This window comes from Berghia stephanieae, chromosome 6 (genome assembly GCF_034508935.2).
Source record: "Berghia stephanieae isolate SIO BIC M18660-M18661 chromosome 6, UCSD_Bste_1.3, whole genome shotgun sequence".
NCBI lineage: Eukaryota > Metazoa > Mollusca > Gastropoda > Nudibranchia > Aeolidiidae > Berghia > Berghia stephanieae.
This window is the reverse complement of record NC_088365.1, coordinates 23558415-23585390: the sequence shown is the minus strand read 5'-3', so window position 1 is coordinate 23585390 and position 26976 is coordinate 23558415. Positions and strand designations below refer to the sequence as shown.

General features: G+C 36.6%; 1 protein-coding gene across 1 annotated transcript; it reads left to right on the top strand.

The window, feature by feature from the left end:
* LOC144974711 (uncharacterized) lies at positions 1-26976 on the top strand. The gene is given in 15 exon segments (XM_078917876.1): positions 1-67; positions 7725-7862; positions 9513-9661; positions 10589-10684; positions 11253-11325; positions 13531-13619; positions 15004-15141; positions 15741-15862; positions 16205-16396; positions 16959-17157; positions 18117-18189; positions 19229-19309; positions 22880-24314; positions 24316-25128; positions 26734-26976. Coding segments are annotated over 14 exon segments (3696 nt in total). The 5' UTR covers positions 1-67; positions 7725-7744; the 3' UTR covers positions 26852-26976.

The following is a 26976-nucleotide window of genomic DNA, read 5'->3' as shown; positions in this document are numbered from 1 at the left end:
CATGATCCCACTTCCTGTGATGGATTTCAAGTTGGAGGCGATCATCATTCATTTGCTTAACAAATCGGTAAATTATTACTCCATGTGTATTGTATGTCTTTTTACGTATTAGTGCTATATAATTCTTATCGTTTTTCAAAATGCCAATTCACTCGTTTAACCAATTTCGTTGCCAATCGCTTATCCTCTAATCTTAGTCGCAGCATCTCTTCCTCGGCCCTCATAAATATTGTGATTCATCTCAATCATCTCCCACTCACACTCAATTACAATTGATTGATTGTCAGAAATTGATTTGGTAGAAGAGATGCCAGTAGTTCAGTATTTAGCTATTGTGTATAAAGACTAGCTAAATATATTTGCTATAATGAGTATTGAATATTATTGTTTAAGTAAGTCACTTAGATATCGAGATCATTGGGTAAGTGTAGAGAGCCTCGCCTACCAACCTCCGCTGCACGTCCAACTCGCCTTGAGCATGCATTCACGTAAAATATAAAGATTTTTTTTAAAAACCTACCTCTGTTTCAAAAACTAGCATCTTTCAACTTTCTAAGAAACATTTTGATTTTTCAGAACTTTAGTTCGTTAAAAAGATACCGGCCAATCTGACCCGTTGAGTCGAATGAAAACGAAATTTTGTTGTTTACACGGTTCAAAGGAAATGCCGTAAATAAGCTTTCATGGACTTCCTGTGTTGTTTTTATAGTGTCACGTGACCGTTTTGAGAAATTTGTCGTCTGCTACAAATAATTAGACCGGTAGGGGGTAGATATTTTCGTTGGAGCAGAGAAAAAGTGAGTATTATTTCTTGGACTTGTAGAGAGGCCTAGGGTCCACCAGCAGTCAAGTTGATTGAATAAAAGAAAAAAAGGCCTTTTTTATCCGCCGCCACCACCACCATGAGAGTGGAGGGTGAGGGGGGGGGGGTGTTGCATGAAGACGAAAGGGAGACGTGGTGACCTTGGGTGACTTAGAGCATCTCAAGGATGCTGGCAGCAGAAAGATACCGGCCAATCTGACCCGTTGAGTCGAATGAAAACGAAATTTTGTTGTTTACACGGTTCAAAGGAAATGCCGTAAATAAGCTTTCATGGACTTCCTGTGTTGTTTTTATAGTGTCACGTGACCGTTTTGAGAAATTTGTCGTCTGCTACAAATAATTAGACCGGTAGGGGGTAGATATTTTCGTTGGAGCAGAGAAAAAGTGAGTATTATTTCTTGGACTTGTAGAGAGGCCTAGGGTCCACCAGCAGTCAAGTTGATTGAATAAAAGAAAAAAAGGCCTTTTTTATCCGCCGCCACCACCACCATGAGAGTGGAGGGTGAGGGGGGGGGGGGTTTGCATGAAGACGAAAGGGAGACGTGGTGACCTTGGGTGACTTAGAGCATCTCAAGGATGCTGGCAGCAGTTGCAGGTGTTCTTAACCCCTTAACGGCGAAGCTAATTTTTTGCTTTTAGATAATAGTTTGCTTTTATCTTTATTATTGTTAACGGGGAATACAGCGTTTCCACCAAGAGAGCAGTCAGACTATTGCAACTCGGACTTCAATTGTCTATAATCGTTTTGCCGTTACTTGTCTTTGATGATAGAAGATTTGGTGTTAGGTCAAAGATCGAATTTCGCCGCTAAAAGGTTGCATTGCTACTGGATTTGCTCCCCCCCCCACCTTTTTTTTTTCTTCTTTTTTTTTTCACCTTAGTATCGTTGATTGCTATTTCCTTTTTTATGATTAGCAAGTGCCGTAGGAGTCTCACAGGATGCAGGAGTACTGCAATTAACCCTTTGCCAGTGACACTGATTTTTTTTGTTTTCAAATAATAGTCTTCATTTATATTATTTTTTAACGCAGAAAAACAAAGTTTCCACCATAAGAGCAATAAGAATATTGATAAAAAGCGCTTTGAGCACGTTGGGTGGATATTGCCCTATATAAAAGCTCATGTTTTTAAATTGTATTTTGTTTTTTGTCTTTTGATGAAAACGGTAAGATTTTATTTTTGGTCCAAGTAAGATTGATATTCGCCTTTAAAAGGTTAAGTTGTTTTGTTTTTTTTTTCAGGTTTTTGTTTTTTTTTCAAATGCCTAGTGAGAGAGAAAAAACAAAACACTCATACATGTATCTGCAAACAGCAGAACGTTTTCATTTTACAATGAGATGGGAAGGGGAAGGGATAACATTATGACAAAAGAGAGAGAGAGAGAGAGATGGGCGGGGGAATGGGGGGGGGGGGGGGGGGGATAGTAAGGGGGAATGGGAAAAGATGAAAGAAACAATGGGTTGCCTGATGATGTAGATCAAAGGAATGTTACAGCGGTGTTCACGGAGCGTACTTCGTGAAACTTTAACCTTTTACAGTGACAGTTTTTTTTCTGCAGATTGCTTATGCAGAATAAATCGTTTCCACCAAGAGAGCAGTAGTAAGAGTATATTTCGACTCGGGCTTCAATTAAACTATAAATCGCAAAGCTTGTCTTTTAATGATAACATTAAGACTAAGATCTGGAGTTTGGGGAGTGTAAGATGGAATCTCGCCAATAATGGTTAAAATTGTTTTGATTTTTAAAAATATAACACACACACACACACACACGAGCGCGCGCGGTCACGACAGCGAGGACCATCTATTGCATGTGTTGCAACGGTAAATCAGTTTACGTGTACGTAGATCCTGAGGCGAGATGCCCCGTTACCGTGTACGCACCCCCCCCCCCCCCCCAAAAAAAAGAAAGAGACACACGCACATACACACACACACACACACGCACGCAGTCTCGCATCCGCTACGAACTAATTTTGCGCACCAATTTTTACTGCACTAATGCACCAAATTGCATTTGGTTTGGCCACTTGGCCTCCTGTAACCAACTTTTTGGCTTCCTCTGACTTTCCCCGTTATATCGTTTTACTCTGGTACCGGTAAAACTTATTTTATTTGGCAATCTAAATATCTAAATGCAACACGTGCTAACGCCACAGATTGCATTTGCTAATGCTTCTATATATACGAATTTTCCTTATCCTATCTAAATTGTTTAACAAATCTAAAGAGTTTTCGCGAGGCTAAGGTGGGTTTGGTGGTATTTGGGCTCCTGCCGAGGAATCTGGCCTCTTGCTATAGCTAGTTTGGTCTCTTACTCAAAAATGATCTGGCAACCCTGCCTGGCTAGGCGGAACCTTGATAACAGAAACGGGACCCACACGATTTCGCGAGGAATTAATCATGAAAACAATTAGGATTTAATTTCAACACAACTTTTGAAATTCATCAAGGATTGTCCATTACCGAATGTTTTTTGATAGAAAACAAATGCATCTTCAAATCTAAACTGCTTTTGACGGTAAGCGGTAAGTTTTTATTTATTTTTCTGTCCAAACGAATGATTTGTCCTGGTTATAGAAGCTAAGTATTGGTAACACCGGCTCAGCTCTCTAGTGTAGTAGTCGCTGTGATTATCCCCAGACACCTGTCTGGGGATAACGAATTTTCATTACCCCCAGACGCATATTTGAAACTCCGCTCTTTTAAACAATTATCCACATTCCAGAATATGGAATGTTTCCAGATGCACATAGAAATAAGGAAAGTTAATAATAAAATATCTATAAAAACATAAAATTAACCAACATTAAAATCAGTTGTTACTACATATACACAATATGCGTCGACTTCGAAATGGGTGTCATGGCCGAATGGTTTAGTCGTCTGCCCTGGAAGTTTGACCATAATCGACGTTGTGGGTTCGAATCCTGGTAACGTCACTTTTGTTTTTTGTTTGTTTTGTTTTTTTTCAAATTCCGTCTTCTTTTTACAGAACGTTGAAAGGGATGAATGTCCCATCCATCCTCCCCCCACCTCTTTTTTTATTATTAAACTCTCTCTCTCTCTCTCTCTCTCTCTCTCTCTCTCTCTCTCTCTCTCCTTCTTTTTGTTTTTTTCTAGTTTCTAGCAAATATATTCGTCCCCACTCCGATCTCAAATAGTGTCTAAAAAGAATAAATAATTAAAAAGCAAACAAACAGAAATATTCAGAGAGCGACCAAATGGTCAGATAGAGGAGAAAAAAAAACAATAATTGTTTTAAAAATAAAAACAATTTAAGAAATTCATGCTCAGAAACGGAACATTTACATAAAGGTTTAGCAAACAAAAAACTCTAAGGTTTAGGTCAAAATATAAAAAAAAAAAAAGAAAAAGAGAGATTTCCCTCGGAGCAGGGAATAGTGTTAACAATAATAATAATAATAATAATAATAAATAATAATTAATAATAATAGTAATAGTATGATAATAAGAGTATTAATAATAAAAATAATACTATTATTGATAATAATATAATAATGATTATGATGGTAATAGTAATAATAATAACAAATATTACAATTATTATTATTATTATTATTATTATTATTTATTATTATCATTGACCAAAACAAAAAAAAACAATAATAGATCTAGAGCAAATTAAATAATGAAATAATATTATCGGAGAAATAAAAAATTCAACTGATTAAAAAAAACTCTTGCTCGAAACTCGGAACAAAAGTGAAAACAATGAAAATCAATTGGGAAGAAAGAAAGAAAAGTAAAAAAAAAAAAAAAATGAGTGGGGGGGGGGGGGTCGCGACTGGGTCGAATCTGTGCAGCTAAAAAGAGTAAAATGAAAGGTGGCCTTACCCACTGAGCTGCCTATCCACACCGCTATCGGAATATTTTAAATTCATATATGAGCTAAACATATTTCCACCATTTTTGCTTCCTTGTTTTGGTAGTTATTTTCATCTCTGATTCGAATAAAAATATGTTGTTGGATCTAGTTTTGTGGACGTGTGATACTAAATTGTATTGTCTTGTGCGAAGCAGACAGGAAAATAACAGGTGTGGGTTTTGGGCTTTGGGGCGAACAACACCATGGCCTAGGAATTCGTCCGCGACATAAAAATTATTCCCGGTCGTCCCCAAAATTGTGGCCAGAATGAGCAAATTATAGAAACAAGAGATGATCAATAAAGTTAACAGGTAGGTTGGTAATGAAAATTTAAATGGTTGGTGGACTATGAACAGATTTGATGATTAACAACTTTCTTCCTGGTTGAAAATAAAAAGTCGAATTGCCAGTTTGACGTTTTCAGATCAAAGTAACAAAAGAAATTTCATTGATCCATTTGCTTTAAAATATTTTTTTTAAAAGAGCTGGATTTGACATTTGATCACTATTTACTTTCATCTTGTGTTAAATATCACTTGATATATTAACTGTTTTGGGACACAACCACTAGTATTTTTTCCAGAATATTTGGTATTTTTCACGCCTAGTCTAGTTTGGCATTTTGCATAAAATCTTTCTGCCCACTTGCTACATGCGTCTGGGGATAGTATCCTCAGACAGGTGTCTGGGGATAACGAATTTTTATTATCCCCAGACAGGCGTCTGGGAATAATGACAGCCTGTAGTAGTAGTGTCAGTGTAAGAAGTAAAGGTTTAGATTGATGATGATTAGAATTAGAATTAGAACAGTAGTCACAGTTCAGTGTTAGTAATAGTAATAGAAATAATTATTAGTGGGAGTAATATGAATTTGAGTAAGATTTAGTGTAAGGATGAATATGAAGAAGAGTAGATTAGTGATAGTGGACAATGATGGTTCAACTCTGCACACAAACTTCACAAACTCTACCGTCTACCCTAAACTTAAACTGCCTAAACTTCAAAAGTCAAAGGTACACGTATAACAAGTAGGCCTATAGTATAAGTAAAGGCTGTGCTCATTCCCAACTGGTTGGCGTCGGGGATAGTACAATTTGCCTATCCTATTCCCAACTGGTGTTTGGGAAATTTGCATATTCCCAACAGGTGTTGGTAAAGTATTTTGCCCAAGAGAGGTGACGCTGACCAAAAATCGACCCGAGGTTCCCTCTGTGTCTGTGGTGACGACAGTAGCAGGGCCGATATATTTGATTTAATCAAATGGCTAAAATATTGAACATTTTATACCCAGAAAACAGTTTTGGAAAGGAGGCATCACAGATGCCCATTTGGCATTTTTAATTCCATTTGATTTTGAAATTCTTTGGAAAATTATGAAACCACAAACATGTAATGCTGAAAAAATGTGAATTTTCAGTGTCTTTAATAACAACTTAAATAATTTTAGTCCTAGCTGGTACTTTTCTTTTCTCTTTTTAAATTTCATTGATAGGTGAAGCTGATTGGGATAGGGGTTTTGTGGGGTGGGGTTGGGGGGAGTCAATTCATGCATTGTGGTGCCACGCAAAGTGACATAACCCGCAGGGCTTACTGAGTCGCGTCATTTAACGAGAGAGAGGAATGGAAAGTGGAATCGTCATCTCAACATCACACTCACACCAAACATGAACACACATAGGCTAGTGCCTAGTTCCCCATACTACTAGGACTTCAATATTTCCTGCCATCTTGGCTACAAGTTAGTACAAGAGAATCAAATCGAAAGAAAATCAGGGACCTCCTTTAGCTAACCTAATACTTAACGAAAATGAAGTGAATCAAATGAAATCCGGTCACGTGACTGCATAAAATCTCGCAGTCTTTGTCTCGTAGTCTAGACTACAAAAGAAAACACAGGTGTTGGGTATAGCCCAATTCTATAATATGCGGCTATGTGGTCTTGTGGTATGACACAAGGTTTTGGACCGGAAGGTCCTGGGTTCAAGCCTCGCGCGGTGCATAGTTGAGTCCTTGGAAAAGGCTCTTTACTCACATTCTCTCACCATACTCAGGTGTAAAATGAATACCGGGCAGTTTACAGCGTTGTCTCTGCCGAAAAAAAAATTGTAATATCACCTAACAAGGCGTCATGTCTCGTTTTCCATGTTACATGTTGCTGTTGGTCAGGGACCCTTTGTAAAGTGCTTTGAGCAGATTTAGTGGATATTGCGCTATATAAAGCTCAATCTTATTCTTTTCTCCTTTTAGTTTGGCCTTTTGTTCCTTTTCTGAGCTCAAGTTTTTAAGAGGGTAGACTTACTAAATTTCATTCACAGTATTCCCATAGCCTTTTTAAAAGAGTGGTCAGTTCGATTTAGCAAAATTGTCAATCAGGTTGTCAATCGTTGATTGAAAATTACAAAGGATAGCAAGATTGCCACACGCCAACCACCTGGGTCTCTCCAATTCAACTTGCTACACAAGTCTGATTCCCATCATCATCATCATCATCATCATCATCATCATCGTCTTCAGTTTATACTTTTGCTTGCGATTTTCTCTTTTCTTTCTCCTTTTTTTTGGGGGGGGGGGGTTATTTCAAGTCATTGAAATTGAATATTTGCTCTTTCCTTTTCCCGTGTTAGCTCTAATAAGTTTTAACAAATTTTTTTTTTAAAGGCCAGGGGATGTATTTATTTTATCGTGAGAAGAATGTGAGATTTTACTTGGGACGTCTTATATTCTAATTCAAAGTCTCTTCCAACCTCCCTGTGCCCCCAAGATCATTTCGATTCTTTGAGCATATTCTGACTTACTTATCTAAATAAGGTACCGACTGAGCTCTAGTTCTTGAGTCTTTACGAAAATTTGATGTCTTTTGTAGTTATTCCAGGTTTCTGGTTGAGAGGAATGTGCGTTTGAGATCTTCCTTAGGTTAACACTGAAGCAAGTGATGTGTTACCACATTAAGAATCTTTTGTTGCCGCGTGCACTTTATAAATATTTTACATTCATACGCTGTTCTTGATTCAGGTGATGAAATTCAATGCACAATGAGTGAAGTAACAGACCCAACAAACTTGGGGGAGATTTCTTCGCTGAAGAAGAATGTTAGCCATTCTAGAAGCAGGCCACATATTTCCCTTCCGAGGTTGAAGAAGGTTAAGCGAGGTATGTCTCACAACCCAATATAATTGTTTGGTTAAAGTTAAAGCGAGGTGCATTAACAATGAGATATTTATAATCAGAATATAACACATTGTTACAATTTTGTTCTTATGTATTTATTTATTTTGTTGTTTAAGAAATTGCATTTTTTTCCCCAAACTCAAATGTCATCCTTAAGGTTGTCATTATTCTCAGACATGTGTGCCAATAAAGAAAAACGAGAAAGAAGGCCAAAACAAGTGGTGGAACCAGGATTCGAACCCACAGCATTGATTCTGACAAGCCTCCTAAGGCAGATGACTTCACCATTCTGCCATGACACCCACATGAATGTCGACGCAGATTGTGTATATATAGAAACCTACTATCCATCAACTGATTTATTGTTGGTTAATTCTATGCTTTTATTGATAATTTAATAACTCTACTTATTTATATCTGCATTAAGAAACGTCCCATTTTCTGTGATGTGGGTAAATGTTTAAGCGAGCGGAGTTTAAAAGTGTCTGTTTATAACTGTCCATCGTTATTGGCAGACTTATCAATTTTCTTTATGTCTGAGACATGTCTGAGAATAATCACAGAGTATCCTTAATATTAATAAGTTTCAGATTATCAGTGTTAGGTTCACCCTTGAGGCTGTGGATCATGTGATTTGTTAGGGAGCGTTCACATATTACGTCATCAAAAATTTGCCCTTTTTAGACCCCCCCCTCCCCCAAGTCATCACTTGTCATCATTGACCTGACCCCCCCCCCCCCCCAACAGATGATGACGTCATCTAATTTAATAAAAACTAAAAGATAACTTTAATTTCACAATATTTATTATTCGTTTTTCAAACCATAAACATTGATTATCAACGTTTGATAAAACACATTCAGACATTTTATTAATTTCAGAAATGTTGATAATTTATGTTTTACGATACAATGGGGACATAAAATTTAAATTTGCAAAGATAAAATCTAACAAACATTATTTAAATTAGGCTACTTGGTGCAGGTGCTATTAAAAAAAATTCAGAAAGTGTAATTTAAAATAGTATAGGAGGCAAATTATTTTATAGCATATTAGTGTTTTAGTGGAATGAATTTCTGTTTCAATTTCCAAACATAAAATTAATTGATTCAAAAATGTTTCTGCCTTGGACCTCTGGCAATGTACTATAAATAGTATCATCAATTTCATCTTCATCGTCATCATTTTCTCCCATTTGCTGTTCTTCATGTATGCCGCATTTTCATGAATGGTCTTTCATTGCTGTGATCGAGGAGTGATACAATTAACATTTAGGGCAAGTTCGCCTTTTGAGAAGTGATACCCCTTTCCCATTTTGTTTCTTGAGAGAGGGGCAATACTCATCATAGCAATTTATCTTTAGCTGTTTTGAAAGGAACAAACTTTGAAATAGGCTTAATTTGCCTATGTTTTGATGACATCATCTTGGGTCTGACCCCCCCCCCCCCCCCCATGTCAACACATGTCAACATTTGGTAGACCCCCCCTCCCCCCCTAGCTGATGACGTAATATGTGAACGCTCCCTTATTTGCGATTTGTTTTGTTTTTGTTTTTTGTACAATTACTTACTCTGTGTTGGCACCGCTTGGAGATTTCACTCTTAAATCCTTTTCATCAATTTTAATCTCCAGACCTTTTGACAGAGTTACCGCTGGATTCCCAAGAATGCCAACAAGAAATTCTGTCTGTGATGAGGAAGAGTTTTCATTCTCCATCGGCCATCAGGTTCCATGAGTTCAGACAGGTTCAGGCCATCAATAATCCAGAACTGACAGCCAAGGTAACCACATCAGATCTGCCAACCGTTACCAAAAATTCATAGAACTATCAGATTATGGCTCCAATTTCAGAATTTCATAAGCACCTCTAAGTCATTAAAACTTATTGGGAATGAAAGTTGATGCCGGACAGCATAGTTTTCAGGATTTTAAAGTGTTATTTAAATCCTTGCAATGGGAAATTGTTGATTATCAAAATTAACCATAGGGACTAGATTTATTATTTCCTGAAAATTGCAAAGTTTTAAATATTCAAGTAGGTAGGTTTGCCAAATGTTTCTCTGTTTCATCCACGCTGCTTGCTAAACATTTATAAAAAAATCAATAATACCGATTTTAGCTACTCGGGACTTATTATTATTTTACTTTTACTCATTTCCTCTGATCAACAGGATTACTACATTTTTGTAGATTCTCTGTATGTTTAATTATTATGGAGTTCTGCCTCTTTAGTGACCTAAATGTCTGTATTGAAATTGGTATACAGTACAGTTTTAGAATTATCAACCTTTATTATAATTTTCTAAAGGTATATATTCATGGTCAATGTTTGTTTTGTAATTATCTCTTTATATCATCAATTTATAATCTACTATACCCATCAGTGGAGGGGACGATAGCTCAGTTGGTAGAGCACTCTCTTCACAAGCAGAGGGACTGAGCTCAATTCTGGGTGAAGTCGAAAGATATTCTTTTTCTAACCCCCTCCTCCCTCCCCATGTCCACCTCAGCAGTGATTTAGTAGCTGTGAATGTTAGATCCGGTGGAAAGTACTTTGCGATAGACCAGCGTCTCAACCAAAGGGTAGCAAGCAATTGCTGTTGTCTATTTCATGCTATAGAATTAGGATTAAACTCTGGCTCCATTATCCATGGGCTATGGGCTTAATGGCTATGAAGGACTACTTTTTTTTTTACTTTATTCATCAGTACCTTGAGAAAAAACGTGAATGGAAAGCTTTTGGCTATCCGGATTCCCTATTAGTGGACAATTACGCTTTTCTACCAGTTGACAATCAAGATCAGGTAAGCAATGGATATGCATTGTTAACTCTCTCTCTCTCTCTCTCTCTCTCTCTCTCTCTCTCTCTCTCTCTCTCTCTCCCCTCCCTCTCCTCTCTCTCCTCTCTCTCTCTCTCTCCTCTCTCTCTCTCTCTCTCTCCTCTCTCTCTCTCTCTCTCTCTCTCTCTCTCTCTCTCTCTCTCTCTCTCTCTCTCTCTTTTTTTTTTTTTTATTTATTTTTTTTTTTTTTGGAAAAGTTTGTTATTCCAGTCAGTTTGTAATTGAAGTGATAGATATTAGCAAGTTAGCAATGATAATGATCCCATGGATTCATTTAATGCTGGGTAGCCTCAGGGTACACATCTACATTATGTGGGTGTGCATTTAAAAATAAAGAGAAGCCATTACATCGAAATATAGATAAGTACTGCTGGGTCTGTTTGATCTGGTGGAAAGTACTTTGCGATAGACTACCATCCTATTCAAAGGGTAGCAAACAATTAATGTTGTCTATTTCATGCTATAGAAATCGGGATAAACTCTGGCTCTATGGGCCAAATGATTCTAAAAATGTTTTTTATTGCATTTCTAGGTTGAGAAGATCTGTCGTCAAGGTGTTTGCTGTGGTAATCAAACTTTCTCTGGCCTCGGTGTCGCTCACATGGGTGTGTATGGACATAGTTATTGATTTTTATATTCTTTAAACCTTGTTCAGAAATTGAAATTCTATGAAAAATCATGTTTATTTGTTCATAAATAATTATCTGTAAAATTTATTCTAAAGTTATGAGAGTGAACGGGTCCGCATGAAATGTATTGATGTGCGGACAGAGTGAGTCAAGTTCTTTCAAATGGATGTATGTATTAATTTGTAATCAGTTTTAAATTTAAATGCATCAAAACGTTTTGTTCACTATTGTACTTTAAATCTGTGATGGATGGCTGTGTGTATTGTGATCGAGTAACTTTTGTTGTCACAACTAGAAATATTATTATGATATTCACACATTTGTAATATTGTTACATTTGTTTGAGCAATGTAAACAAGCATTGGAATTTTCATATTTTAGACATTTAAGATTTAACATTATTATTTATTTAAGCCAATTATTCAAATTTTTGTATACAATTTAAATATTATATATATTATATATATATATATATATATATATATATATATATATATATATATATATTAATTATATAAATTAATTATATATATATATTGAAAAATTATAATTTCGCCATTGTTTTAGTAACCACACCGCAAACATGCCATAATGAAGATTTTGGACGTAATTCTCAAATTTGGATGTAATGTTTTGACCCCTCTTATACTTTATGACTGATCCGTAGAATATTTTCCCATGATCCAAATCTGGGTGGGGTTCCTGACCTCCCATAGTGGGCAGGGGGGTACATACTATGTCTTCTATCCCCTTATATCTGTTTTCCAACATGCTTTCTGTCTTTGTCTTGGAATGAGAGTACTTGGTGTTGTCCTGGTCCTGGCCGGATGCCCTGGCTGAGAGGGAAACAGTATAGTTAGTTTTGGGAGATGATATTTTTTTCATTGTAAATCATCTCTCTGTTATGCACTGTATTATGCTTTCTTTATGTTATATATGATTTGTAAAACATTTGAGTGTGTTCCTCTTAGCGGGGACCTGTGCTTGTGTCTGGATGAGACTTTTAGTGATCTCAAACTAAGTACTTTGATAGAGTGCTTTTGGAATCTACACCTGTTTCTGATTTGAACCAATTCCCCTTTGTCTTCCCTTTTCTTGGATGCTTTATTGTAATTCTAGAACTTTTTACTATCCCATTTTCTTCCTTTTTACTGGCGCTGATATGACCTTAATGTGTTGCAAGCGCCGTAAAATCCTTAAAAACAAACAAAAACAAAACATGATCCAATTGATGTTCAATTGTCTTGAATAATGAGTTGATCTCATGCATTTTGAATTTGTTCATTTAACTCTGTGTGTAAAATGTTGCACTGCCCTTATAAACCATCACTGACCAAATGCTGTAGTCCGTGGGATTCAAGTCAGGGTACGTGAGGCAATTCATCTTTGGAAATAAATTGGATATGGTTTGTGCTTGTGCTGAAAATTATGTAGCATTGTTAAAAGCTAAAAACTTATTTCAGACTTTGTCCCGATTGATCATTTGTTTTTCAATCAGACGTAGCAACGTCTTACACAAATAACACTGTAAAAACGAGACACACATTTGGAACCTTTTGATATTGTGATTTCTATACGCGTTTGGTATAACCGATAACCGACATGGTTTCTAAACCAGTAAAGTATCTTTTATTAAATTTGGCAAGAATTAAAGGTTTTGTTCTTCCTGCTTGTAAATTTGTCAATATTTTTGGTTTCTACATTGTACTGAATTAGGGTTGTATAGTTTTCCAGGGTTTTTTCTCTAACCCAAAAATTGGTTTGTAAACGTTTGAGTGTATTCCTCTTAGTGGGATCCTGTGCTTGTGTCTGGATGAGACTTTTTGGTGATCTCAGGCCAAGTACACTGATAGTGTGCTATTGGAATCTACATGTTTCCTATTTGAACCATTCCCTTTTGTCTTCCTTGTTCTTGTTTGCTTTCAATTGTAAATCAAGAATATTTGACTGTCCCATTTTCTTCCATTTTACTGGTGCTGAAATGACCTAGATGTGCTGCAAGCGCCGTAAAACCCTTAACTTCCAACAAAAGCATTATGTATTGAAAGATTTTAAAAACCTCTTAGCTCATTTCCAGACCATTGTACTTTTTATTTAATTTGACTATTTGATAGTGAAATTGTCTTAGTCAAATCCGTTTGTTGAAATCGTATCCATCTTTTCTTACCTCTTCCTTTTTAGCTGTGCACCTCAACAAGCATGCAGACATTTTGGTTCCGTCCAAGCAAGCTCTGGGAGACAAGATCTGTATTCTAGTCAAGCTCTTAAAGGTTTTCAATTTTATTTGAAGCATTTATTTTGATTAATTAATTTTTGCACTCTTTGTAAAAAATTACCATGAGAGAAGAAAGAAAGCAACAACAAAAATGCTTTATATGCAAAATATTCTTTGCTTTTTATCTATTTTTACAGAATGAGTTGGATTTAATATAGATTAATGTTGGCATAAAAAATTTAAAGCCTTTACAAATTTCTGTAATAAATACAAATTTGTTTTGATCTCTGTTTGTCACGGCAATCTTTTTTCTTTTCTTTTAATTTTTAATTTTATTTTTTTTAATGTATGGGGGAGGGGGGTATTATATAGCACCGGCTACTTCCTTTTGGATTGCAGATGTCAAGAGGTTTTGGAGCCTTGTCCATACCTGCCTATTATTACAGACCGTCCGTAATTGTTACGCAAGTGTAAGGACAATTACGGACTTACGGAAATAGAAGAAATATTACTGATACAAATGGTCGCTAAATTAAAAAATAATATAATTTTTTTTTCATTATTTACCGCATGCTACAATAAAAAATCTCAATGCCTCGTTGGCTGGCGACGAGTGACGTCATCGACTCGACACGGAAACTTTACCCTCATCGGTAGACATAGTGCAGTGTCAAAAGTAGGTCATCAATAAGCATATTATTATCGCGGGGGTAACATGGTAAGTTTATTTTACATATATGAAAGGGTGTATCTATCATTATTTTTGTTTGCTTTAGTATTACTGAAATTTGACCATGAATTACTGATGAATTTTGTATTTCTTACTGAATTTGAAATGTATGCTTGTCATTTGCATTGATTGAATTATCCTATTAGATTCCAATATAAAATAGTTAAATGCTCGTGTATTTTCAATCTCGCCTTTCCATCTGAATTAAAAAAAAAAAAATTTCATTTTGGAAAATGCATTGCTCCATTTCTGATCAAACTTTTTTTCTCTTAAAATTACAGATTATACCACTCAATTATTATTATTATGTGGTCTAGTGGTATGACACTTGCTTTTGGATCGGAAGGTCCTGGTTTCGAGCCTCGCTCGGCACATAGTTGAGTCCTAGGAAAAGGCCCTTTACTCACATTCTCTCATCGTATTCAGGTTTAAAATGAGTACCTGGCCGTTAACAACGTTGTTTCTGTCTGAAAAAAAAAAAAATTGCAATATCGCCTAATGGGCGTCATGTCCTGTTCTAATTTTTATGCGTTGCTGTTGGTCAGGGACCGCCTATAAAGCGCTTTGAGCACGTTTAGTGGATATTGTGCTATATCAAAGCTCAAGTTTTTGGGGGTTTTTTAAAAATTAGTTTTGATAACAAAAGGCAGTTAGGTCTCCATACCTGAATTCTCTAAAGATTTTAATATTTCATTATTTTACATTTCAGGGTAAAGTTAAGACTGTGATGTGCAAGAATGTGGGTGTGCAGCTAGAGCCCACCCCAAATTACGACTGTCACATTGCCAAACCCAACGTGGACCAGACATCCAGCATGCCCTATCACTTACTCTTTTACTCCATGCAGGTAAGTCGTGCTGTGCATTGAGGCGACAGTTAGGGGTCTGTGCTATCCCCCTGCTTCTATTGTTTCTTGGAGTTTCTACTGGGGAAACTGATGGATGCGAATGTGTCATGGGCCTTTAATTTCCGCTATTTAGCAGAATTCCACTATATCAATGGTTTATGTTTTTCATTAAGACTTTGGTTTTATTTGTTTGTTTGGTTATTTATTTGTTTACTTAATTATTTCTGTTTTATTTTGCGTATTTTATATCCAGTGAATGTCTCAGTCTTAGTGGGCAACGATGTGAAACATTGGTTAATCTTCAGCTAGGCATCGAATGGGGACTGACGCTGGAATATATTTTGTGGACTCTTGCTCATTATTACTCGCCTGTGAGCCAAAAGTGTTGCAAGCGCTGAGTGCTATGTCTTATAACAAGAAGCTAAGAGGAGTCAACTCTTATGTTTAAGACTCTTCATTCCTTTGGGGTCAAATAAAAATTAATTTAGATTGCGTTTTTGTGCTTTTGAAAAAATGATTATTTACTTTTTAATGAACTTCTATTATCGCTTTTTCAATAACTGTTTATAATTTCTATTATAATATACTAACTTTTCCAGCTGTATGTTTATGAGTATGGCGATTTAGGCGTGGAGGACTACCCCAAACAAATTCTGCCATTTGCCGTCATCCACTACACCTTGAAGGAGCCGTCCACAGTTAGTCATAAACCCATTTCAAAGTAAGAGATGACTTCTTTTTTTTTTTGGTCTCTCTTTCAAAAGATATTTTTATTTTAGTCTCCTCTCCTTTAAAGTAAGAATAATAATGATGATGATGATGGTGATGATAATAAGAATAATAATAAAGGGGAGAACAGGAGGGAGGCATTGGAGTAATAAATCTTGCATTTTTGTGTTGATTTGGTAGAAATTCTGATTATTATTTTTTTTTTATTTCTTGCTCGTGGCAGTTGTCTTTCACATCTATTTATATACATTTGGTTCAATAGTGTTTTTTTTTTTTTGTTGTTGCTTGTGGCGAGTCTCTTTATGCATTTATTTCTTTACGTTTGGTTCACCAGTGTCCCCCGTGGTGTTATGTTCAAGTCGGAGCCGTTGTCTGCCCCACAGCCATCATCATTACAGTCCCCTGCAGTGTTGGGACCCACCAATGAGGTGTGGAGAGGGAAGCTTCACGTGTCATTGATTGACGGGGGAAATCTCAATATAGAAGTCAGCCTTTTTTCCAAGTTTGTGCCATTGACAGTCAACTTGTAAGTGCCTACCTACCAACTACAAATCTGTTGCTTTCATTTCATCTAGTATATTGCACAGCCCTGCCAACTACATTACAGGCATTGTGTCTCATCCTACATCTTAAGAGTAACTGTTGGCTTGGGATCCCTTGTGAAGCAGCTTGTGTACAGCTATTTGTTCTAATGGTAAGACTCTTGCCTTTGGAGCGGAAGGTCCTGGGTTCGGGGGCTGCACTGTGCGGCACATAGTTGAGTTCTTGGAAAAGGCTCTTTACTCACATTATCTCACCATATTCAGGTGTAAAATGAGTACTTGGCCATTAACGGCGTTGTTGCCTATCAGGCGTCATGTCTCGTCCCCCCCCCCCCCCCCCCCTGTAAAGCGATTTGCGCATACAAACGTTTTAGTTGTTTTTTTTTGTTGATTTCTTTTGTGTTGATTTTTAGCACATTAAGTAGAATTGTGTTTCATAAAATCACAAATATTTATCCTCTCCAATTTTTCCTTGCTAAAGTTGTTATATTTTTCACTTACCACTTCTGGTGACTTCTATGAAAACCTTATATTCTCTTGTTTCAGACTGAGTCCCTTGAAGATCTACAAGCTTTACCCCGAGAGCAGTGCTCAAACGACTTATTTTGCCGGTCTAACCGACATCGCTGACAAGGCTGAAGTTCCCTGGAGAGCTCACTATTTCCGTTCATTTGTCATGCGTCCAAGGAGAAGCAACGAAGTCCACTTCAAGGCATTGGTTCAGCACATTGCCGATAGAAGAGAGGTAGTCGCTCTTTTAAACAAATAACATTAATTTGGTTAATTTTTCTGAGAATATACTGATATTTACTGGTTTTATTGCATCAAATTGTTATATGAAATTTAATATTAGACAGTGATTTGTATACGATAATATATTGACTAAAATATGCTAATTGTAAAAAGTCAAAGTTTGTAACAAAAAAAGGGAAAAAATGATAAAAGTTGAATTGTTGAATGTCATTAAATATCGTCTCCACCGAGATGAGAATCTGATTAGCCAGACAGATGATTGTCATAGGAATTACAGAATTTTCCTACCGTCTACCAGCTTGTTAAGTCTCCATAAATTCAGTGAATGCTAAATTTGAAATTTTGGATAATTGGACTTGTTGAAAATAGGATTTTATGGGTAAGAAGAGTATGAGAAAATTGGTACAAAAATTGGGAAAAATACGATAAATCTTTTCAGTTGGTTGGCAAATCTGCCAGGATAATACCTACTGAATTGAGGTGTTGGGTCACATAGTTTGAAGTTCTGTCAGGTATACAAATTTTCTATCAGTATGACGAATCCAGTGGGTAATTCAGACTGCTAACTTTTCACACATGCCATTAGCATACATGCCAACCCTTCTGCTTTTGGTGGAATCATTCCTATTTTCACTCTTCCTTTTCTACAATTCCGTCATTGTCTCATATTTGAAAAATGATTGCCAAAAGAGAATTATGTAGGAAAATTAATTGCACTCCTTTCCCCCTTCCCCATTTCATTACTAATACATGTGATATGTAGTTTTTGCCGGTTGTGCCCAAATGCTGTCTTTATGTGTTTGGTGGTCATTTTGATACAGAATTATCCATTGTTAAGAAATTCCTATTTTTTGTCTCAAATTCCTATTTTCTGTTTGACCTTTAGATTCCACTTTTGGAATTCCACTTTTTAGTTGTAATACTGTGACCTTCATTTTTTAATCTCATCAGATGCCTTGCGTTGGATTACCCAATGATGTCTTTCTGTTCCTGATGACCAAGTGTTTGCTGTCATCCCAACTCGGTAAGAAGCCACATATCCTTTCCTGGGTGGGCTTCCCGGCCTCCCATAGTGGGCAGGGAGGTACTTGCCTTGTCTTCTATACCCCTATACCTGTTGTCCAATTGCTTTCTGTCTTTGTCTTGCATTGAGATTACTTAGTTTTGTCCTGATCCTGACTGGAGAACTTGGCTGGGAGGGAAACAGTCGAATGTATAGTTATAGTTTTGGGAGATGATATTTTTTTCATTGTAAATCATCTCTCTGTTATGTACTGTTATTTTTTTTTTAATTAACATTTGCTTTGTAAACATTTGAGTGTATTCATCTTAGTGAGAACCTGTGCTGTTGTCTGGGTGAAACTTTTAGGTGATCTCAAAGTACATCTAGAATGTCTTTACTATCCAATTTTCTTTCTTTTTACTGGCGTTGATTTGACATAAATGTGTTTCAAGCGCCGTAAATCCCTTAAAAAGTAACAAACAAAACATCCTTTCACAAAAAGAAATTTTAATTTTCAAAGTGTATAGACCACATTTTCAACATCTTATTAACATGATGATATAACTTGACAGTGAAATAACCTCCATTTTTTTTTTTTTTTAAGTGTGGGGAAGAATGAAATCTATCAAATAATGTACATTTTACCATTTTGTTTAATATTTTTCAATCTTGAGAAGGGGGTGGGGGTGGCACATTTGCATTTGGAGGCTGGTCTAGTCCCAGCATTCCTTGGTATTCCATACCCACACCTACCACTTATACAGATGGAATCGGATAATACAAATGTTTTTGTTATGTTGATGTACTCCACCAGATTGGATGTTTTTGCCTAAATTTTAGACAAATAGCAATTGAGATATTGTTATTTTACGCAGAAATTAACATTTGAGGTGATATTTCATGTAAGTGGAATTATCTAATTTGGGGGAATACATATTCTTGTTGTTGTTGTTGAACTTCTGATTAAATTTCTTTTTTTTTTAACATAAAATGGAACATTTTATTTTTGTCTGTTTCAATTGGCAGGTCTGTTTATAAGTACCGTTTTGTTTCCTTACAGGTCTGGTTCAACGTGATGACAATTCCCCAGTTCTCTACTGTGTCCTGATGTCCAAGTTCTCCACCATTAAGGCTGAGAAAAGTATGTTTCATGACAGTGCTGCCAATCTTACGAGAGAAAATTCGTTTTCTCACATTTTCGTTCATTGTGTCGCTGTAAATTTTGCTGCTCGAAGCTTGAAGAAATAAATAACAATATGAAATTGAATGCAAGCTTCAATTTAATAAATGAAATTAGATAATGTGGATGTTTCGGTTTTCCCCTTTATCAAGTTATTCACCTCAACAACGCCACTACCACATTATCTCATTCGTCTGCATGGGTGGCAGCAGGAAGAAGTGCTGAAACCTGAAACTAAACTATCGACACTTTGTCAAACCTGAAAATGTTCCTACTGAAAATGCGGCCTAAACTTTACTCTTATGTCATCACCGTTTTTATACCATTAGAAAGGTCCAGGCTGTAAACACGGGGTTGGACAGGCCGAGGTCTTGACCAAAGAGAGTTCCGGTTTCACGAATCTACCTCCATACACTGAAAAGGTGGCTGAATCACGTTTTCAAATTTTTATCGATGGTATTACACGGCGACTAAAACTCGAACTTTTAGTTTGAGCCAGCGCTCCACCGGTGGGAGGGTAATTAATCAAGTTGTGACAGGTCGATGACTCATCCTGCTACCGGCATCGGCATTTTCGCTACCTGTCTTTTTTCTCTTCGATTCTGCATTTTATTGATATTTTCAAATAATCGTTGCTCAATAATCCGTTGACGTAACTTTTTCTTATTCATATATTCTTGTTCTTCATAATGTAAAGAATATTGTCATACCATTTGTATGGCTATGAACCGAATGGTTTTACAACGCCACTCTCCATGAGTTGTACTATAATTCAATGCAAGATCCTAACTATAATTGGTAAGAAACATGTGAATAAATAGCATAAGTCACCGTGCAGGCAAATAATTTTGGGATAATCAGAAGCAGAAGAGAATGAGGAAAAAGTGTATGTAAGTTTTATGGCCTGTTCAGACCTGGCAGTCCTGTGAGAGGTCTTGATATTGTGGTAACTCCTTATCAAATCCACCAGTATCATGTCCACAAATTAGCCAGTCACAGTGATGACTGGAAGGTACGTGTTAGTGTGTGTCTTATAAAACTGATATCCAATCATTCCTTATGAATAAGATTCACTTGATGACATATTCATTAATTAATAATATAAATTCTATGGTCTGTCACGTTCCCGATCACATTGTCAGTAATAAATTTACTAAGAAATATTTCTATCACTCTCTCTCTTCTATTTTCACACACCACAACTAACAAAGTTTCATGTCTAATCACAATGCAAGCAACACCATTATGAAAACAAATAAACAAGTTTAACAATAGTTTCTCATTTATTTTCAACACCAACCAGAAAGGAGAGATATCATTCTAATATTTAGGATTATTATTAGGGGCCTTTATGAAGTACTGACGTCTGGTTCAACTTGAAGCAATGATGTTTCCATTGTGAAAGACAATTTTGCTTTTTCACTTCGAAGTCCTCCTGCTCTTTTTTCAATCTTCCCTATAGAATGGAGCAGTTGACCACCTTGCTCGCCATGGAATCCTAAACCTATCTTATATCGCTTCAACCAGTAAATGTAGTGCATTTCCAATATATGTAATTTGGGGGTAATTGAGTGAGGGAATGCTTCTCTGTAATTCTGCAAATACCTTGCGACGGCTTCCTCTGCTCTTTTAATTTCTTCTGATGACATGGGATTTGAATGGGATACTAATTTATGTACATCGCTGTAGCTGTCATTTAAAGTATTATATTTGATCTCAAGTTGAATTATTTTCGTGATTAGGGTGTCTCTTTGGGTGTTTGTACTAACTGCATGTATAGCTGTCTTTGTAAGGTGTCTGTAAATTACTTTCTTTATGTATTTGTGGCAGTGATTGCCAATGAAGTGGCCACCATGAAATGCTTGTCTGACAATTGTATTCTGATCTAAAACATGTCGTATTGCTTTTCTAACTGGTCCGATGATACTTTCTTTACATTCTTTCATGTCATGCAATTTTTTCTTTATCTTTTTAAATTGCTTCTCCCACCTCCTCTTTTCAAACATCTTTTGCCACAAAGTCTACATAGATTATTTAGTTTTGTCATATGAGTTTCAAGAGAATGTTCCATCCTTGTCTGAAGTACCAAAAAAAATTATTTCAGTACCACAAATAAAATTAATATAAAAAAATAAAATCACTCAACCAAAAATAATAATGTTATTTCACACAACGGATTGCCCAGATTTTAAATAATCATAACTTTTTTATTTCGTGTGAATTAAGCGTACTTCTTGGACATACTAATTCCAAATTTATTGAATTATTTTAGGGTGTAAGAAAATATGACCCTCATGGTGACAAAACATGTTTTAAAAATATTTTAATCAATGATATACGGTGGACAGAACAATTTCACTCACTAATTTGAAATATTCTTATCTGCTTTATAATCCAATTGGCACTTCACAAAAATATATATAATTACGACAGAAATTTAAAATATTTAAAAAAATAAGAAGAAATTGTCTGTGACACATAGGTTTCCAGTATTAAATGATGTAAGGAGTGCATTTCTTATGAATTTTTTGACAATATCACCCTTGTTTTCGGACCTCACTTACCTCCCCTTGTTTCAACTGATGAAGGTGCAGGTAATTAATCACTTGTGACAGGTGAAGTTCCCTGTTATCAGTGATTTGCCTGTGATCAGGGGAGTGGAATGGGCGACAGGGGAAAATGCACAGTGGGTGGCACGGGGGATACAGCAAGATCAAAGCAAAAACTAAAGAGTCAAAAATTAAGTTAGTTTTATTCCCGTGATTAGGTTATTTTACTCAAAACACTGAAACCGGAGGTATTTGACTTCGAGATATCGCGAAACCGGAATTCTGACATGAACCGGAAAACTGGCTCCCATGTTCATCTGTAGTGTTTCATTCAGCTTGTTGTGTTGATTAAGGGGAAACCCAAAACGTTCATATTATCTGTTTTCATATGAAGCTTACATTCACATTGTTGTTTACTTCATTTTATGCTGTACACTGTTTGCTGAGGATCATATGCATTGTTATTATTCTTTAATCATATCCTTTTTGTGTGTGTGTGTTCTTAAACACTTTAATTTGTTTTATGATCCAGGGTTCATGTTGGGAGTTCAATGTATTGATGATATGTGTATGGGTAAAATACTCACAACATTTTCCAGTCATACTAAGATAACCATAACACAAAACTAAGAGTAACCTTGTACGTTTATAGTCTGTAAGTATTGTTTACAGCATGTTTCTTTTGGACTTCTGTATAAATCTGTATTAGAAAATGCTTTTGGTTTTACGAAAAAATCCTGATTTTTATAATCGAAATCCTGATTATTTTTTTAAAGGACCTTTTCTGTGTTATTGGAATCTGGATTGGCAGCTCTGGAATAATTGAATTGCCAAGGTGTTTAATTTCTTGATTTTTGAAAACAGTTTTCCATATCGTAGCTTACCTTAAGTGTATGATGAACTTTTGTGGCTAAATGAATCCATTTTTTATGCATTTTTCCTATATTTTTTGTTATATTCTTTTGTTTTGTTTTCATTTTAGAGAAAATGAAGCAGAGGCTGGGCAATGGGTTTCTTCGTCACTACGGCAAGGCAAAAACTTGGCCAGAATTGTTTGATGATTCAGACAACGACGATAAAGAAGAGGAGGATTCGTTAAAAAGGCCACCAGGTCCAGCATTGAATGGTCAACAGTTGGAGTCTTTATTCCAGCAACAGAAACTGGTGCAGAATAAGTTGGCTGCACTGTCCATATCAGACATGGCTGCCAACATTGCCCCTTGCGACTGCGTTCTCAACGGGCAGCAAGCTCTGCATCAGAGGGATAGAAGAAACTCTGATATCGTCTACATGGTCTCCGGCATCGAGGCATCAATACGGCAACGTTCTGCATCCAAAGAATCCCATTTCCCAGCAGGGTCAAGGACAAAACCAAAGAACACCGTATCTCATAGAACCCGTGGCATGCCGTCATTTAGTCCTCACGGGTCTTCCGATTCAGACTCGGACTACGAGACCAGGGAAAACGGTAAAAGGTCCAGAGGGAAAAAGCATTATTCAGTGTTGATGAATAGTCACAAAACTGTAGAGGAAGAACTCAGCGAGGAAGAATTGACAGCAGAACAGATGGATGACATCATTTTCATGAGGAAACCCAGCACAGTGGCAAAAGCTAAGTCAGCCCTCCTGTCAAAGGCAGAATCAAAACACAAATCTCTTTCAAGCAAATCGGAAAAACCCGGTTTGCTTTCCAAACCTCGAATAATCCCAGTGGAACCCATGGTAGTAGAGACTATAGCTAGTCCCACTCGACAATCAAACAATTCCCCCCAACCCACTGTCCCAAAAATCATTCCTACTGATTCTGTGATCAACTCACAAAATAGTCAGCACCCATCACTCAACCCCCCTCATTCTGATTCTGTGCTGCAATCTGGTGAGCCCAAGCCAAATCCACCTAAGCCTCCAAAGTCCATTTTGAAAAAGAAACGACCTTTAGAGTCGACTGTCCTTTCACCTTTGCCTCCCCCTTCCCCTCTGTCCTCCATTTTGAAAAGTAAAGATCCACCACAATCTACTGAGTCTTTTTCATCCTTGTCAACAATTTCCTCCCAAGCAGCAGATAATTCAGTGATCCACCGTCAAACTGAACTTACAATGAAATCTTTTGTAACAAGTACGTCTGTTGCAAGAGGTGCATCTCCACTTATCTCCAAAACTGCCAACTCTTCAGTTAATTCGAAAACGACTTCAAGGGCAAATTCAAATATTTTCAGCATATTTGCAACAACCAGTGCATCACCTACCACCACAACGGGTGTCACAAATTTTTCAAAACAAAATCCCATTGGAAATTGTAATATTGCCCCCTCTTCCATTTCTCCATTTCCTCCCATCTGGCCCACCTCTTCCCCCTGCTCCTCCTCCTCCTCCTCCTCCTCCACCTCCTCCTCTTCCACCCTCAGTCCCAATGGAAGAGGACATGGGTGATATAGACATGAGACTTCCACATCCGTACAACCGTAATTATAATCAACCAATCTCATCACTGATTCCATCCATCCCACTCCCCCCACCACCTATGACAACATCAACATCATCACCACCACCGTCCAAATCCCAAAACACCATTGTCCAGCACCATCCATTGTCCCCAAGCTTAGCATTTGGTTCATGGTTAGCACCTCAAGACTTTCCCCAGCATTCCAAAAACCTGAAAGCATCCGTCTCCCACCATCCAGCCAACCACGACTCTCCCACAACAAACACCACACCTTCAAATACCTCACAACTTACACCGTTATCTTCCTCGTCCTTGCTCTTATCATCTAAATTGCCATCATCTCCCTTCAAGCCATGCACCCCTGTTGAGGAGCAGTTTGACATTGACACTAGTATTGCCCCCTCTCCCCCATCCATGTCCCCTCCATCCCCCAGCCCCCTCGATTCGCCAATGTCTCCTCCCGCATCACCAATGATGGAACTCGAATCACCTGCCTCTCCTCCTATGTCCAGCTTTGTCAATGAGTTGCGGTCATCGCCGATTGCTATTCCCACCGTCAGGGTCCAGAAGTCGTTGCTGACCTCACTGCCCTTACCTAATTCATCCTGTGTTTCCAGACGCAGTGGATATAGCCCCGACTCTCCTTTACCCAGCAAAATAAGCTTTAGTAATCAAGAGGAATCCCCGTCATCTGCCAAGCAGGTGGAGAATGCAGACGACATGAAGGACTTCCTGAATTCAGCCACTGGATTCGACTCGGAACTCGATAGCCCCAATGAGGATGACAGGTAAAAATTGAGTTTTAAAAAAAAAAAAAAAGAGTTGCTGCAATTTTATTTTGTTTTCTCAAATATTTGATAGCTTTAATCATACGTGTGATTTGATCAGACGGTTTTGTGACAAAGGTACATAAGTATTTGACAATGGCAATTGAGTTTTGTTAATGTTACATTTTTAGTACATTTCATGATCATAGTCATAGATTTGACACCTAGTTTGTTTCAAGTCATCAATTTTCCACAAAGCGGGAATCATTTGAATATTCTGCCACCACAGCAAAATCTTTAACAGTAACAGTTTAGCAAACATTAGCTCATGATATAAGATAGCATGCAAATAGCTTCCTCAAATTAGGAGCAATACAAATTTACCTGATTTTTACTGAATAGTAGATTCACAATACAGCATTTGAACAGATGAAAGTTGACTACTAGAATTTACTGCCGTTTTTGGGGGGTTTTTTTGTATACAAGTAACTGCAAGATCATATCATATGTATGTATATATGTATATATGTATATATATATGATTAAAGCTACAGTCTCTCTTATTCTTTAGGATAATTTGTTAAAAACGTGTTTTTAGTTGACTGAGTTCTGCTTCACACGAGTCCCATTATTTAGAATTGTTATAATTAAAGTGATTTTTTTAAAGCAGTAAAATCCTTATATTTTAATTTCATTCAGGATTTGTTTTTTTTTTCTAGTTCGGATTTTAAAAAGATTTTACAGATATTTTTTTTCTGGTAGGTTTGTATTACTAACTGATCACTGCATCAATTTAATATTATTATTATTATTATTGGTACATTTCGCATAGATTAGTTCATTATTTGATTTTAATGAAGAAACATTCCCAAAAAGTCTGTTCATAAGGTCAATTTTTGTATTTTCAGGGACAAAATGGCTGCTTGTTTTAAATTAGCCATTGTTAATTAATCTAAGTTGAACAGATTTGATTTGCAACTTGAAGAGGAAAAAAAAATCAGAGGAAATGAGATGACTTAGTGGAAAGCAAATCTTTTGCAGCGTTTATTTTGCTTTGCTTTTCTGCTTATATACAGTGGAATCCGTATGCAGTCAACTTCTGCTTAACTCACTCAATCCTAGAGATTTTTGCTACTTTTCAAAATTGGAAATAAAATGTATTAAAATTGAGCATGTACGTGGATAGTTTTATTCAACTCCCATTAGCATGTAAAAACCAAAAATATTAGCTTTGATACTGGGCCTATAATTTGTTTCAGAAAATTGTAATAAATAGGCATGGGGTAAAAGTAAAAGTAACCCGAGTAAATGACATGTAGTCAGTGTCAGGGTTGAGTGAGTTAAAGTCAACACCTATTGTTGTTCCCAAATTGTCTGTTCTTTATCTAAGTCGTAAGTGTGTTCCATTGATGATAATGGATAAAGTCAACCAACCTTTCTGGTCAGGCCGTGTGTTGGCCTTATCAGAATTCCATTGTTTTTCTAGTTTAATTTGTTTTTAACATTTTTGGGTTCATTTTGGCTTTTTTTTAATTTTCTTTTTTGATTTGGGTTTTTAATTTTTTTTACCATTACTGCTCTCTCTATTCGTTCTTTTAAAAAATTATTCTTTTTCTATGGTGGCAGCTTCAAGGAAGAGGGATGCTTACCTAAAGAAATGGAGAATGCTGATGACATGAAATTCTTTCTAAATGCAGGAATAGCAGGCTTTGAATCAGAAAGTCCGTTTGAAGACGAAAGGTAGACAGCTCTCCGTTTTCAACGATTCTGAATGTTGCCTTTTTCATTTAAAAAATCATTTTTAATTTAATTTATTATTTTTAGAATTTTTTTATTTACTTGTTTTGTTTTTTTTTCGTTGTTGTGAAT